The sequence below is a fragment of the Galeopterus variegatus genome, unplaced genomic scaffold, assembly GCF_000696425.1.
Source record: "Galeopterus variegatus unplaced genomic scaffold, G_variegatus-3.0.2 Scaffold681, whole genome shotgun sequence".
NCBI classification, from domain to species: domain Eukaryota; kingdom Metazoa; phylum Chordata; class Mammalia; order Dermoptera; family Cynocephalidae; genus Galeopterus; species Galeopterus variegatus.
The window spans coordinates 239279-256259 of NW_007726792.1; the positions used below are offsets into that span (position 1 = coordinate 239279).

Consider the following 16981-nt stretch of genomic DNA (forward strand, 5'->3'; position numbering starts at 1 on the left):
AATCCAATGTTTTTAAGAGTTCTGCTCTATTAATATATTTTGTTTAATTTATAACGACTTAATAAATGTTTCCAGATTATAAACAAAGTATGGTATCAGACAGAGAAGGTGCCCTATCACCGAGGCAGGTATGCTTTCCTTCTCAATTACCAATTCTTATTACCTTTACATTCTTTATCCTTAAACTATTTCCCCTTCCCAGTGAGCATCTGTGGTATAGAAGGGCAGCTAGGGTAGCCTTTTGGAGCCTCTCCCTTCTAGAAGAGCTATCATAAACCCCAAGCCCAGAAAGAGATCTAGGGCACTGAACTCTTCCTCAGGGCAACTGTGTAAACAATTTTAAGGTTTACACAATGTAAGTGAGGTACAGTGACAAAGACTGTAGTAGAAAATGTACAAAAACATACATTTGAAATTATGTCCAAAAATGCTCAAACTCCTTGAAAATGGAGGAAATATAAATTAGTTGTTTTGCTAACATAATATAAAACCAGGTAAGTTATTTTACTACTTAAAAAAAAGAATGAAATGTTTTAGCGCCATATTTAACTCTAAAACCATATTTTTGTCAAGGTAGTGAATTTTTCCTATTCATTTTCATGATTAGTGGGATTAACGTGAATATCTGATAATATGTCCTTAAGAGACAGGAGAGAGAACTCCCTAACATTTAGAAAGCAGTATGGTGTAGCGGTTAGAGAGGTGCGCTTGGGTGCTGGAGCACTGGGCTCAAACGCTGCTCTGTCACTTCCTAACTGTGAGACCTGGGACAAGTTACTGTACCTGTCTGTTAAGTAACTTCATCTTCTCAAAGGAAGTAATAAGAGCTCCTATCTCATCTGGTGGTTGTAAGGGTTACAAGACCAAATTCATACAGAATTTAAAAGTGTCTGGCATATAGTTTGTACTCAACAAATGTCAGTTATTATGATGTACCTTCATAATTCCAAATACATTGAAGCTAACATTAAAAAAAAAAAAATAGCAGGTGAAGGTAAGGTGTCCGTCTCTGCTATGAACTGTGGAATGCTGCACGGAACGTCAACTTCTGGCTCTCAAATCTGTCCCATGTAAGGTGGGGCAGAGGGACTCCGATCTTTCAAGGTCCCTCTCATCCCTGACCTTCCTCTGAGCCCACCTTCATGGGAGATGTTTTGAGGAATGATTGCCACGTATTCATACTAGATACAGGAAAAAGCATCCTGGCAGAGTCCTCAGAAAAGTGAGTTTCTGTTTAAACAAATTCCATGTTCTCCTTTCTTTTCACAGAAACCTACACCAGTGAAGAGGTGTAGACCACGTATGAAGGTACACCACAAGGATTTTCAAATTTGTAAAATTCATATCAAAACATTTTTGGGAGGAGGACAGGGGAAATGCAGTTCATGCCACAGGTTTCTGGAAAGTTCTATAGGCAGAACAGTGGAGAGAACGATAGGTCACTGAATGGAAGTGTAACAGCCACATGGAGGTCAAATCCTTGTGGCTTTCCTTCAAACATGTCCTTGTTTTAGGATCTAGGCTTCAGCAGCAACCATGCCATTAGCTGTAACTGTCTTTCTGGCACTGGTTATTATCAGAGCAGACCAAACCTTTGTTCACTGAACCTGAAGAAATCAAAATGAACAGAGGAAAAAAATGCCGCTAGTGGTATTCTCCAGGGACCTGGGACGAAGTAAAAACAGAGACACCAATGTGGCATATGATGTCATCCTGTCCACAGTTCTGACTCAGGGGCTGGCCTGTTGTTACAATGCTGGAGAGTACGTGTGGCTCCTTAAACAGCCAGATATTTCCTCCTAGGAGCAAGTCCCCCAAAAATGAAACCTCGGAGCTTCTCACAGCCTAAACTTGGGTCTCTGGCACCCAGAAGATGTTCACTCAGAGTGGCATTGAGGTCAACAGTCATTGATACTGCTTCTTTTGGCCAAAGCTGGTGCCTTCAAGGTGTTTTACATGGGGTCGACATGTAAAAACCTACATTCACTAATGTGCAGGAGTAATACAAATGGTCAAAGAAGGATCCACCGCTTCCTTTTCTCCTCCTCTCTTCACCCACCGCAGTCTGGCTTCTGCTCCTGCCTCCTCAACGACCAGGTCCCCAGAGACTTGCTGGTTGATGAATCCTATGAATAATTCCCAGTCCTCACCCTACCTGGCCTGGTGGAAGCATGTGACACTGAAAAGTTCTCTTCCTCTGTTTTGGGTTACATTACTAGAGTGCACGTTGCATGAGGGCAGGGACTGCGTCTACCTTGTTCCCTGAGGCATTTCTTACAATGCTTGGCTAAATGTTTGCTTGTATTTGTGTGAATGATCCAGACTTTCCTAGCTCATGTCTCGTCTCTGGCTGATCCTTTTCAGCACTGTCCTTGTTGATGCTCCCTGAAATGAAGATATTCTTCTGGGCCGGATCTAAACCTGCTTCTACTCCATATATTCCACCTGGCGACTTCATCCACATCTCCGTCTTTGCTGACCATCCTTCCGGTGAGGATTCCTAAGCTCCCTTTCCAGCCGAGGCCCTCCACGCAACCCCTCACACCTGCTGGACATCTCTGTTGTGGCAGCATGCCGACATCTCAAACTCCTCCCCACACTGTTTCCTATTTCGGTGCATGGAAGTGAGGATTCCTAAGCTCCCTTTCCAGCCGAGGCCCTCCACGCAACCCCTCACACCTGCTGGACATCTCCATTGTGGCAGCATGCCGACATCTCAAACTCCTCCCCACACTGTTTCCTATTTCGGTGCATGGAATTACCACCACCCACCTGTCCAAAGCAGAAACTCGGGGGTCATCCTTACCCCCCTCCCTCCACACACACCCCAGCCCCATTCACCTTCACATTCCATCTCTGAGTTCTGTCGATTCTCCTTCCTAACCCTCCCTGTCACCTGTCCACTACCACTGTCCCAGCTCAGGCTCCCATCCTCTCTGGGCTACTTCCTCAGCCTCTCCATCTGTGTGACCCTCCTCTGTGGCCTCCTGTCTCCCTCCAGCCAAAGCTCCAAGTGCTCCTCCGCAACCCTGCACATGCTGCTCTTCCTCTAACTGCTACGACCCTTCAAGTTTCTAAACATCACCACTTCCAGGAAGCCCTTCCTGACCCTGCCCAGCCTGAGTCAGAGGCGATTGCTTCTGAACATCCCATCAAAGCACTTCGCACATGACACTGTCATTTCCTCATTCATGTCTGCATCTCCTGCTACCTGTGTCCGTGTGGCTCATTATTTTAGCCCCTGAGCTAGGACAGTACCCATAAAGATATTCACAAATATTCTGAAGGAATAAATTAAAGTAGATTTACATATTTCTAAAATTCAAATCAAAAGGCAATAACATCCTAAAAGAATTGAACTTAAAAAAACAAAAACAACCTTGAGCCCAGCTTTCAAATGGAATACAGTAGTCTCCCCTTATCTGCAGTTTTGTTTTCTGCGGTTTCAGTTATCCGCGGTTAAGCATGGTCCAAAAATATTCAATGAAAAGTTCCAGAAATAAATAACTCATAAGTTTCAAATCGTGCACCATTCTGAATAGCAGGATGAAATCCTGCACGGTGCAGCTCCCTCCCACCAGGGGGACATGAATCCTCCCTCTGTCCTGCTGTCCCATGCTGTCGCTGTTAGTGGCTCCGCAGTGGTCCCAGTTATCAGATCGACTGCCACAGTGTCACAGTGCTTGTGTTCAAGTCACCCTTATTTTACTTCATGATGACCCCAATATGCAAGAGTAGTGATGCTGGCAATTTGGGTATGCCAAAGAGAAGCCACAAAGTGCTTCTTTTAAGTGGAGGCGACCCTGGTGTTCACTGGCTAGGGTTTGGTCCTATCTGCGCTTTCAGGCATTCACTGGCTGTCTTATTCCTGCAGTTGAAAAGGACTACTTTAGTCAAGAAAGGGCACTTACCAAGGTGGCGGGTAGAAACAACTGAGAGTACAGAGGTACTTTTCACACAAGCACAGGTCGATCAGGTTAATTTAGGTTTACATACAGGAGACTACTTCCAAAATTCTTATTCAAACATCCTTCAAGTTGACTCTGTCTATAATCTTGTATAATAAACTATACGTGATACAAGTATTTCCTAACATCCAATGAGTCAGGAAGAGATAAAAAGATGTGGTCTCTTCATCCCTAATTTTTTAAGCAAAATATAATCATATCTTAATATTTCATAGTTGGAAAGGAGTTGAAGCTCATCCAAGCCAACACGTCACAGATTAGATGACAGACTTAGAGGGGCAAAGAAACTTGTTCAAGGTCACATCTGGTTAGTCAGTGGTAAAGTAGTGTTAGGACCCTGTTCCCTGACCCGCAGTTGAGCATTCTGAGCTGTCACTGCCATTTGTGATCAAAAGTTTACTGCGCAGGCAGCTGTGCTTTCAGGAGCATTTTGCATGTGAAATGTTTCTTTCAACCACGCTTACAACTAATAACTACTTCATTATTCAGCAACCTGAAGAAGAGGAGGGAAATAGAACACTCCTCTGTTCAGTCCTGTGTTTCTCGCGGGGGCAGAGGAAGGGGAAACGGGAAGAATCTCAGCGGTGGGAGATGAGAGAGAAAGAATAATATGAGAGGTGCTGATCAAGCGTGTGCCGGGTAACAGCGGGAAACACGTCGAGGTACTTACCTTTTCTTTGTCACTAGCTTCTCTAGCCACTGTAGAGCCCTGAAACACAAAGAAATAATAAAAACATGCATATGCGAAGCATCAGTTTCACGTGCATAAAATCTGAAAGTGGTCCTGGGTAGAGCACAGAAATAGAGTATCTGTTGGAGTCCTCCTGAACACGGCCCTTTGCCCGGGTTGTGTCCACACCCCCAGGTGTTCTTGTCCACTCCTCTCCACCTGCTCACCTGTCCTGTCTTTCTGGTTCTTGTTCACCTGCCAGAAATCAGTAAACCTGACTTGACTTATTAAACACTGGGTCAAAACCACACCTTCCTGCATCAACTGCCAGAAGTTGTTGGTCTTGTTACCTTCAAAGGGGAAGTGGGCCACTGAATGGCCACAGTGACCATCAGGCACTAAATGCCTCTTTTCCCACGTTGTGGCTTCCAGAGGCGGGCAGGTCCTGGACCTCTGAGTGCCTTTTCTGTAACACTTATTGTTTCTTCCCTGTTTTACAGTTACCGATGAACACACCAGTCCCGTGTGGGCACTTCCTGACCCCTTTACTTTAGAGATTCCTTCAAAGACACACATGGACTTGCACCTCTTTTGTGCCAGGCCCTATGCTGAGCACAGACGTACAAAGTGGAGGAAAACCCAGTCCTTGATCTCAGCAGTTCCTACTCTACCCAGAGATTTTCAAAACTGTGCCTCAGAACTCTGGGTTGTCCAAGATGACCTGAGACCACTTCAGATGCTGACAGGGAGGCTTTGGGGTAGAGTTCAAGCAGAGAAACTTTCCTTTGTTTGTGGAAGATTTTAATTCAAAAGAAAAGCTGGGAAACAAATGATCCAGGGAATTCCTAAATATGTTAATGCAACAATGACTCTTCTTTGTGCTCCTCAGTGACGATCACGATCACGGTAGTCTTATTCACAGCAGATGCTTGGTGTTTACTGAATAAATGGTTGGAAAAGGATCACAGATGAATTTACGGGTGTTCCTTCCCCTCCAGCACTGGATACTCAAACCACTACTAGGTCAGCAGAGCTATCTGCTTACTTGACTGCCTCCCAAAGAGACATTTATTGCTCTGGAATACCTGAGTTAGTCAATCAACAAAAAAAACTTTTATTTCATGTGGGTAAAGTGAAAGCAGCTTCTAGACTGACCATTCACAGAGAAATCAAAATTTTTACATTACTACCAGCTTTCATTCAAGCACTTCAGGCACTGAATAGAATGTGTGCTGCCTGGAATTCTTGGATGCAGAAACTCAGACTGAAGAGACTCCTGGTGGTGGGAAGGGAGCCAAGACCAGGCTGCGAGTCCTGCCAGGGTCAGTTTTCTATTCCTCTGGTGCTAGCAAACCCAGAATTGGAGAGTGTGAGGGACCCTGCTCTGGCCCTGGGAAAATGCTCAATGTTTCTTGGGGACGAGTTGGAGGAGCACAAAGATGACCCACCAAATGAAGATGAACCATGTGGATCATTCGTGCAGGAAACCCTGAGGACCCACTGCACGAGGGCAGCGTGTTCTATTCTGCACAGCTGAGCCCAGCAACTGTCACTTGCAGTGGTCTATTTTCCTTCCTTTAGGGATTCCTGAATATGGGCCACAAATACCTTCCTTTACACACTATTCCTAACAAAGAATGTTCCCAAATTACAAAAACAAAAACAAAAATAGGACATTTGTAATACTTGAGCACTGCCTATGCTATTGGGCAGAGGAAGAAGCTATTTCTTTATTCTACTTTGTATCCTGAATCAAGCTGTTGGTTTGTGTGTGCATTTTCCCTCCTACAATGTAATTCACCCTGCTTCTGATTCTCAGGGAAGTTTCATCTCTATGTAATGCAGATCATTAATCTGGAGGAAAAAACTCATCCAAATTTAAATTAATTCAGAATAAAAATTTAAAACAAAAATAGAAAAGTAAAGTTAGTAAGTTTAGGCCAAGAGTTTGAGCCGTGAAATGATGCCAAACGTACAGATTCCATCACAACTGAAAGCACTAACAAGCACAGAACTTATTTATTCTACGAACTAAAGAGGGAGATAAAATTACGAAATGCAAGCCAAATTAAAACAATAATATTCTATCTACAAATGTAATTTACATCAAGGGCTGGCTAGTTAGCTCACTTGGTTACAGCATGGTGCTGATTACCACCAAGGTCAAGGGCTCAGATCCCCATACGGGCCAAGCCGCCAAAAGTAAAAGATTCTAATTTACATCAAGATATATTTACCAGATGCCTACTCGTATGAGGTACTATCTTGGGCATTTCTGGGAGACAAAAAAAGTAAATAGGACAAAATACTTGCCCATAAGGCACCGGCACACTAGCAGAACAGATGAGACAATCAAAGTTCACAGACCACCTCCCACATGCTATGCCTTATGCTGCATATGACAATTTGTATCTCATTTAATCCTCACAACAACCCTGCAATCATAGGAAAAATTACTCCTGTTCTAACAGATGAAGGAACTGAGGCTCAGAGATGCAGCAATTTGTACATGGCTAACAAGCCACAAAACCCAGACATGTGTCTTCACAGGTTACTCTGGCTTTCTCACACGGGAGAGTCAAACCAGCACACAGAGTCCTGAAATACACAACAGAGTGCACTGAGCAGCAGCACAGCAGAGGCTCCAGGGAGAGCCGGTGCTGGTGAGAGCCCAGAGGGTGGTGAGGATTTCCCCGGGGACAATTCCAGAGGAACACAACGGCTGGAGCTGGGACTTGGAGGAGGACACAATGATGCTATGTTTGAGAAATTGATCCAGTTTCTCTGGACTTCATAAGTTAGGAGACAAGCCTGGGCATTTCTCCAAGTGTGGTTCAGAACCCTAGGGTCCTAGGGCCCTTGTGGAGGTCTGCAAACTCAAAACTATTTTTATAATAATACTGAGACATTATTTGCCTTTTCCACAATCTTGATATTCACATGGCTATTGCAAAAACAATGGTGGGGAATATTGTTGGCAGCTCAGCACAAATCAAACAGTGGCACCAAAGGGTCTTTGTAGTATTCGTGGTTACAAATAAAAGTAACCCCCCGCAAAATCTAGCATCATTTAAGAGACTGAGCATCATTTCAGAGTGACCTCTGAAGCCAGAGAGCCTGGTGTTGTGACTTGTTAACTGAGTGCAAGTTGATGAAGCCTGAGACAACACCTTGTACAAGCAGGCAACTAGTAAATAGTCAAAGCAATAAATGCTTTGTTTATTGCTTGATGAAGCAATAAAATTAATTTGATCAAATCTTGACCCCGGAGCACACATCTTCACACCTTTTCCAAATCCTGTGTAGAAAGTACACCTAAACCTCTTCTGTTTACAAAGAAGGCATGGTTTCTTAAGAACCACTTCTGCGATGTTTTGAGTTATGGGCTGAATCAGCCACCTTGTTCATGAAACAACATTTTTACTTGAATGAACAACTAACAATATGTAGATCTAGGCATGTGGCAGGTATTTGCTCAAAAAGGTACAAAGCTGCTGGGCTCAGCTGTGTGCAGGGAGGCTGTGTGCTGTCATTTCACACAGAACAACTGACTTGTTGCTGATGATAAAATTTGAGCTTTCAAGGGAAAATCAGAATTTTAAAACATTTATATCCACTACTTTGAGTGTGACAGCTTTCTAATACATAAAAGACTTTTCTGATGAGGTTGGTGGTGATGTAAATGTGACTTTTTGATGCTGTATAATGAAAAGTGTCGATATTTGGAAGAGTCACATAAGTTGGTAAACCAATATGTCCCAAATGACTTCATAAAATCATGCAAACAGACCAATGGACTTTAATGAAAAGAGTACAAAAAGTTCACTGATGTGATTTCAGATTCCACAATGTAACAAAGCTTTGAGAAATGACCTCTTGTCAAGTTTTGGTGTAGTATCAAAGAATATCTACAATTATCTGAAAAAGTTATTAAAACATCCTCCTCCTCCTTTCTAACTACTTATTTGTGTGAGGTCAGATTTTCTTCATGTACTTCAATCAAATAACACTGCAACAGACTGACAGAAGAATCAGATGTGATGTTCCAACTGTCTCCATTAAGTCAGATGTGGCAGAGTTTTGCAAAAATGTAAAACAATGCCACTTGTCTAATTTTTGCTTTTGGAAAATACAGTCATTTTCATAGAAATATGTTAAAGTATGGTTTTATCATTATTTTAAATAAATTAAAATAAGTATTTTAATATTTATCATATTAATTTCTAATATGATAAATATCCACGGATACAACCTATATAAGCAAAACCTTTTTGGGGTCATCTTTTAAGAGTGGAAAAGGGTTCTGAGACCCAAAAACTTGAAACCAACTGATGTAGACCAGATTTTTTCTGAAAGGGTCACAGCATAAATGTTTCAGGCTTGTGGTACGTAATGGTCTCTGTGGTAATTACTGAACTCTACTGTTAATAGTGCAAAAGCAGCCACAGACAATGCAGAAACAATCGGCATGGCAGTATTCCAAATAAAGCTTTATTTACAAGAATGGACTCCAAGTTGGATTTGGAATGCAGGCAGGTCATAGTTTGCCAGCTCCTATCTTGGACATTCTTCCCCTGAGTCATTGATGCTAGAAGTCAGATCATGTCACTCCACTCTCAGAATTTCCAGGGTCCCCTTCTCCCTCCTGTCTCAGGGGCTCTGTACTTAGTGTTCCCTTTTCCTGGAGCATTCTTCCCTCAGCTCATTCCCTCATCTCCTTCAGGTTTCCTCCAATGTCATCTTCTCAGGGAAATCTTCCTTGACACCATATTTAAAACTGTACCCCCCTCTGTTTTTATTTCTAAGTATAGCACTTATCACTTCCTAATATACTATATCACTTGCTTATTACTTTTACTTATTGTCTGTCTTTACCCACCAGAATGTCAGCTCCTTGGTGCAGGTTTGGTTTGTTTTGTTCATAAAATTATTCACAGCACCTAGAACAGTGCTTGGTATGTAGTTGGTGCTGAATAAATATACATGATATTTCTAATATGAACAAGTGTCTTTTGGAAAAGCCAACAAGCCCTGATTGCTCAACATGAACGAATAATACATGGCTAGTTGTCTGGTAGCTTTAAGCTCTGAGCGCCTCCTAAGCATTTTGTATGATCAATTGTATTTTATAATGTGGATGAGTAAGTTTAAGTTATGTAAAAAAAAAATTAATAAAGTCAATCTTACCTTTAAGTCGTATTTCCTATATACAGACAAACGGTGGCTGAACACATTTCTTGTAACAATCACATATATTTCAACTCCATCGACATTAAGCCGGTACATGCCCAAGAATTGGGGGAGAAGGGTGATCCCGTGACATTCCACTATGTACTGCATAAGAGAGAAAGAAAAAGGGAAAAAAAATCCAATCAAAAGGTGCTTGTTTAGATGGAAAAACAACTTTTCTGCTTATGGTGTTTATATGAAGTGAAAACCTTTACCCACAAAAGGTCCTATTTACAGAAAATGACACGTTCGTATGGATTACCAATCAGATCTGGGCTCACCATGTATACACAGATAAGAAAATTCAATTTTATCTCTAAAGAGATATTTTTTCTAACATTACAAACTATTTTGTAAAGTTAAAACTTGGGGGGCCGGCCCGGTGGCGCACTGCTACAGTGCACCGCTTGGGAGTGCGGTGGCGCTCCCGCCGAGGGTTCGGATCCCACATACAGACCGGCCGCTCACTGGCTGAGCGAGGAGCGGGGGCAACACTGAGGGTTGCGATCCCGTTGCCGGTCCCGGTCCGGTATGGGCGCGACACTGAGGGTTGCGATCCGTTGCCGGTCACGAAAAAAGACAAAAAGACAAAAAAAAAAAAAAAAAGTTAAAACTTGGATGTAATAGTGCAGGACAAGAGGACAGGTGAATGATCCTTTCAGAAATTCCTTGTGAAATTACACCTACCTTGGGTCTCCACCTTCCACTCTGAAAGCCTAGAGGACGAATTTATGAGACTGAGGCAACTTAGCCAGTAAGAGCAGCTTCTTTAACAGTGTTAAAGTTGAGATTAAAGAGGAAATTGAGGAGACAGCCCATGTTAGAAGCTGGGAGAGTTGGGCTCTGGTCCTAGTTTTTCTGTTTCTAATTGAGACTTTGTCTAGATCTAAGCTACTCACACAAGAGCAGGGACATAAAGGGGGGCCCCTGTGACTACAGAGAACTTGCCCCTTCTCTACAGACAGACAGGGATTCTCTGCCCCCGTGCTGGTTTCCATCAAGTCTACTGGACAAGTCCCAGAGCTGACACCATTTCCATGAGAGCTGCAAAAACACGTGACTTCTGAAGTCTTAATGACCATACTCCAAAGGGCCACAAGATGGAGCTACTTTTCCCTGAAAGCAGACCTTTATAAAACAGGGGTCCCACTGTACTTCCCAAAGGAAAGGTAGGTTTTTCCTTCCTTTCTTTAAAATGAAGGGGAAAGAAGATCTCGAAAAGCTCTCTTATGTCTATGACACATGTGTGAAATCTCTAGGATAATAAACAGCATGACTAGTATGATTCCAATATTGTAAACACTGTACGCATTGTAATATTTGCACAGAAATGTCTGGAAGGATGCTCACCAAATGATAACGGTGGAATTTTGGGTAATTTTGATTTTTCTTTTTTAAAAACTATACTGCTCAAATTTTTCTTTCGTTTACAATGAGCATGTTATAAACACAAGAAGTTAATTAGAATGTCCTTTCAAACTTTTTAATGGCAAACACTGTTAATAATCAACTCTAGTACTATTTAACCATGTTAGGAATTTTAATGCCGTTTGCTTTTATCACTGAAGAAAAGGTGAACAGCTTCAGTATCTGAGTTTGATTTTTGCCACCCAAAGTTTTGGCAAATTTTAAAGATGCTTCTGCCCTTTTTTTCCTACTGACAATAATTGAGCTATATATTTTAATTTGATATAATTTCTGAATAGAGCTTTATCTAAACTTGTTATGTGAAATCAGATGAGTGGAACATTTTTTATTTCTGTCCTTACAAACTAAAATAAATTAATGAGTTCGGCTAATGCAAAACAGGTGGTACACAGCCCTTGGTTGAAAAGAAAATTTCTTACTTCTGATCTACAGAAATAAAAAGGGTTGTTGTTTTTCACCACTAAAGAAAGGTGGTGGATAGGCCTTAAAACATGGAGACTGCAGGTCTGTCTTGTGTAAGTGTAGCTTTGAGAGCCAGAAAAATGTGCCTAAGTTTCCTGGTGCCTCCACTTACTAGCTATGGGATTTTGGACAAGTTACTAACTCACCCTGCATTTTACTTTCATTTTTCCAGAAAACAAGCATCATAATTCCTACCTCAAAGGTGGTTGTAAGGATTACAGATTATAATATGTCAAAATACTTCACATAATGCTGTGTCCTGCACTGTACTCTTCCTCCAACTGCCGATGAGAATGATAATTAATCATAATTTTCATTCCAATCTCTGTTAAGAAACTGTCATGTTACGTCTATCTGTTTTGTGTTCCCAACTGACTTAACATGTACTGGGGTTACATGTACTGGGGTCTACTTTGAGGATACTCTGCGGTGGTTATTTATGAGCCACAGAAGACATGACCACTGCCCTGGGACACACACCAGGTTCAGTTTGTCTCAGCCCCTCTCCGTGCTGTTCTGCTCAGATTATTCTCATCATGGACTGTCTTTAAGAAGTCATGTCATTAGAAAATGTCTCTTTGATCAAAATCTTTGTGCAAAGCCACAGAGAGTCATGGCTCATAGAGGATACCAATCATTGCTCATGTTGATGAATATGTTAAAGAAACTTTTTGGATATTAAATGGGAAATCACTGACAAGCTTTTTTTTTTTCTCCCCCAGGGAAAAACACCTATACAGATTACATTTTACTTCTTCCCTCCCTTTAAGATTAGATAAGTTACCACACAGAAAAAATTGACCAAGTTTGATCTTCTCCAGCAGCAAGTGCCTATGCACAGCTGTTCTCAAAGGTACGGCTCATCTATGGGGCTCTTTGATAAACATCTTGAAAAACAGAGATTAATAAACTTCAAACTCCTGAGTATATAAGGATGTACAAAACCACAAATCATATTAGAGCATATCTACTAGATTTCAGTATTGCCAAGCTGCAGTTGGTGCCAAATGTTTAGAAAGCATTTATGGGTTAAAATTTCACAGAAGTGAAAATTCTATGCATTAACCAAATCTCTGGCTGTGGACATGGGGAAAGGACACTCCGTTGCATTTCAGGAGAGGAACTTTTAACTGGGTCTGTGAACAACAGGGCTGGGACCACTGGACTCTAGCTTGACGTGCTGTAGTACGTAGGTGTGACACAAAGAGGCCTGAATGTCAATCCTCTTAGATTCTTCACCAGCTGACCCAGGAAAGCCTGTGCCCAAACTCTTAACACCAGCAGGCACATCTACAAGAACTCCTACACATACACTGCTAGAGCTAATCCCTGAACCAGGTGTAAATTCATGGCCACAGCTTTAGCTGGGTTCTTGGAATGATTCAGACTATTCAGGTGCTAGAACCTTCACGGTCAGGCTGTACAGTCACTAACTGTGTCATCTTGTGAGAGTTACTCAACCTCTCTGTATCTGCATTTGGAAAATAGAAATAATAATAACACTCAATACATGGTGTTTTTGTGATGATTAAATTAATTATAAAGTCCTTAGAACAGAGCTTGATTCATAAAAAGGAGTAGTACAGCAGTGTTCTCAATAATTTGAACCTTCTCCACTTCCCTTAAACCTAAAAACCCTCATCACTCTCAATATTCATTCACGGATTCACTTAAAAGATACTTATTGAGCATCCGTTATACTGTGAGGGGTGCTGACTGTACAGCAGGGAAAAAGAGACTTGGTTCTCGTCCATATGCAACACATTCAATGGCACAGGGAAAAGGAGGAACCATCTGGAAGGGAATGGCCTCGACTTCCTGCTGCTGAGTCTCCCAGCATTTGCATGGAAGTTCCCCAAACTGCCCCATGGTCAGGGTGAGGGGAGAAGATGGGGCTCCTTCTAAGACCCTGCTCTCCACTCCTCCCGGAACCCATCTCGCTGGGTTCTCAGCCATCATCCCCTCTCAGTCCAGGATTCTCGATCTCTCTCTCTCTCCACTGGCAGCATCTCAACAATGTTTAAATGTGCTGAAGTTTCTCTCATGAAACAAACAAACAAACAAACAAAAAACACTCCCTCAACTGCAGAGACACAACAATCAGACACATTTTCTGGAAGTGACTGGATCTTGGCCTGAACAAACATTTTGAGGTAATTGGGGGCATGGAATATGCCACTCACTAGGTGTCTTGTGATATTAAATAATTAATTTTCTAAGGGGCGGAGCAAGATGGCAGACTACAAGGAGACATTGCTTGACTGTCTCACAAAGACGGAGAATGAATCCAATACGCTGTGACCCTTGAAGGAGAAAAATGAAAGGAGGGACCTGGAATACAGCGAGGGAACCGCGGAGATGCTGGTGAGTGTAGAAACTCAGGATAGCCACAAAGAGAATGGAAAAATTCTCGGCCATCATCGCCCATTCCCTAACCTGTAGTGGCGGGGATTCAGGATGAGTTTTTGCCTGCGGGAAAGTGAGGTCTGTGCTGCTCCTTGATGTCATGCGCTTGGTACTGGGAACTGTTGTGATCACATGTGGCTGTGTTGGCCTGGGGAGGGACTCAACGTGGAGCTGCTCCCACCCTTGGGACCCTGACTGCTGCGGTGAGCTTAGGACTGGGATTGACCCTTGGCTTTGGCCCTGTGCCCTGGGAACAGTCTAGTGCAGCGAGGGTGCCACCCTCAGGACAGAAGGGGTCAATACATGGACCCTCCAGAACTAGAAAGCAGCTTGTTCAGGTCTGGTGCCCATGCCTGGCCTGGTGACCTTGCCTACGCTGGTGGGATGTATGTACAATACTTATAACTGTGAGGAGGGGGAGAACCCACATGCCTCTCTCCGGGGTTGCCTCTGTAGCCACGCCCTGGTGCTGGGAAGTCTTGGCCACACACTTGACTGAACTGACCCAGGGAGGGGCACATGCTAAACCTCCCCCACCCCCTGGGCCGTAGGCTTCTGTAGCATAGATTTGAGATCATCCCCAACACCCCAGACCATTTTTCTCTGGCCCCTGTGGCGGTTCACTCCCCTGTGGCCACATCATTGCACTGGGTTGCCCATACGTATGTCCACATGGTTTCCTGCACTCTGGGAATAGGTGGCCCAGTAAGTACAGCAAGGGTGCCAACCTCAGGATGGTGGGGGTCAGTGTGCACACTACAGAGTCAGAAAACTGACTAACTGGGGCACTGAGCCACTGCTGGCAACCTCACCTTCTTTAGTGAGGTAGCTTTGTAATTCGTGCAGCCACAAAGAGGTACTGGAGGACTCATATGCCTCACTTGGGTACAGACACAGGCCTATAGCACCAGTGAGCTCACCCTGGGGTGCCCGCCCCAGCAAGGGGGCTTCAGAGGGATCTGGCATCTCTCTTGGTCGGACAGCAGCCCACCCACAGCCCTAGTGACCTCATAGAGGACAACCCACCCAAGCTGAGGAGATCCAGAGTGCTCCAATAATGATTTTAGGGTGACATGGGCCTGTCCACAACTGCAGCAGTCTCACCTATAGTGGCCACTCCAGCTGAACAGCTACAGGGACCCAGCATCCCCCTCGGGGGCAAAGGTTCCCACCCAAAACTTCTAATACCTCACACAGAGTACCCCACTTCAATAGTGGTGCTGCAGACCATCCCAGTGTCCCTTCTGACAGTACAGGGCCCCACACACAAATCCAGTGACCCCACTTAGTTTTGCCTCCTTCAACAGTGAAGCTACAGAATACCTCAATGCCTCCCATGGGAGTACAGTGCTCTTCCCAGAGCCCCAGTGAGAACACTGAGTTACGCACTCCAGCTGAGGGGCTGCTGAACACCCCATTAACCCCTCAAAGCCTAAGTTCCTAATTCCGACCCCCAGGAACACCACCCAGAATCATCCATTTAAACTGAGGACCTATCAGGGTCAAGGGACACTAGGTGGGATGCCTGGGAGGCCACTTAGGGTCATCTATCTCAGCCAAGGAGTGACAGGGAATTCAGGCACTTCTCCCAAGAACGCAAGATCTCACCCCTGAATTTGATGACCCAACCCACTGTCTATCACTTCAGCAAAGAACTACTGAGCACCCCAGCACCTAGGCCATGGAGGCACTCGTAGACAACTCCAATGTTGAATATAGCTGAAGTAACCACACAGAGACTACACAGCTGTGTCTACTTGGAAACAAAACTAAAACACCCTACCCAATGATCAGTATAAAACACATCTATGGGAGGGAGTCTCTCTCCTCAAAAGCCACTCCTGAGTATTAGAAACAAATGCTTAATCAGATGCCCAAACAATGTAGGGATACTAGAAATACACAACAACAACAACAACAACAAACCAACAAACCACCCCTAAAGGAATAAAATGATTCTCTAGTACCAGACCCCAAATGACAAGAAACCTATGAAATGACTTAAAAGGAATTTCAAGCAACAATCTTAAGGAAATTCAATGAGATGCAAGGAAACCCTAATAGATGACACAATGAAATTAAAAAAAAAAAAAAATCCAGGATCTGAAGGAGGAACTCTATGAAGAGATAAATACCTTAAAAAAGAACATAGCAAAATTCGTGGAAGTGAAGTATTCATTCAACGAATTAATAAATACCACTGAGAGCTTAAGCAACAGACTAGAGTAAGCAGATGGAGTTCTGACTTTGAATATAGGCTTTTTGAAATAACCCAGGTGGACCAAAAAAAAATTAAATATGAGGAAAACTTACGAGAGCTGTCAGACTACCTTAAGCATCCAAACATACAAATTATGGTTTTCTTGAGAGAAAGAGAAAGGAAAAGGCATTGAGAACCTATCCAACGAAATAATAGCCCAGGTATTGGGAGAGATATGGATGGAACTCCAGATACACGAGACTCAAAGATCACCAGTCAGATTCAATACAAAAAGGTTCTTGCCAAGACACATTGTTGTCAAACTCTCAAAAGTCAAAGACAGGGAGAGAACCCTAAAAACAGCAAGGGAAAAGCTTCAAGTCACTGATAAGGGAGGCCCCATTGGAGTAACAGCAGAATGTTTTTTCAGCAGAAACCTTACAGGCCAGGAGAGAAGAAGATGATATAGTTAAAGTGCTAAAAGAAAAAAACTGCCAGCCAAGAATACTATACCCAGTAAGGCTATCCTTTAGAAATGAAGGAGAAATAGATGGACCAAAAAAAAAAAAAAAAAAAAAAAAAGAAAAAAAAATTTTTTTTTAAAAAAAAAAAAAAAAA

At 43.0% G+C, this 16981-nt stretch overlaps 1 protein-coding gene across 2 annotated transcripts in view; it reads right to left on the reverse strand.

The window, feature by feature from the left end:
- PIP4K2A (phosphatidylinositol-5-phosphate 4-kinase, type II, alpha) overlaps positions 1–16981 on the reverse strand; it is a 75996-nt gene that overhangs the window by 25879 nt on the left and 33136 nt on the right. For both annotated transcript variants that reach the window (XM_008571334.1, XM_008571333.1), the window contains exons 4-5: positions 9826–9972; positions 4639–4677 (exon numbers count right to left, since the gene is read on the reverse strand). In XM_008571334.1, the coding sequence (XP_008569556.1) occupies positions 4639–4677; positions 9826–9972 (186 nt within the window). The remainder of the gene's footprint in view (positions 1–4638; positions 4678–9825; positions 9973–16981) is intronic.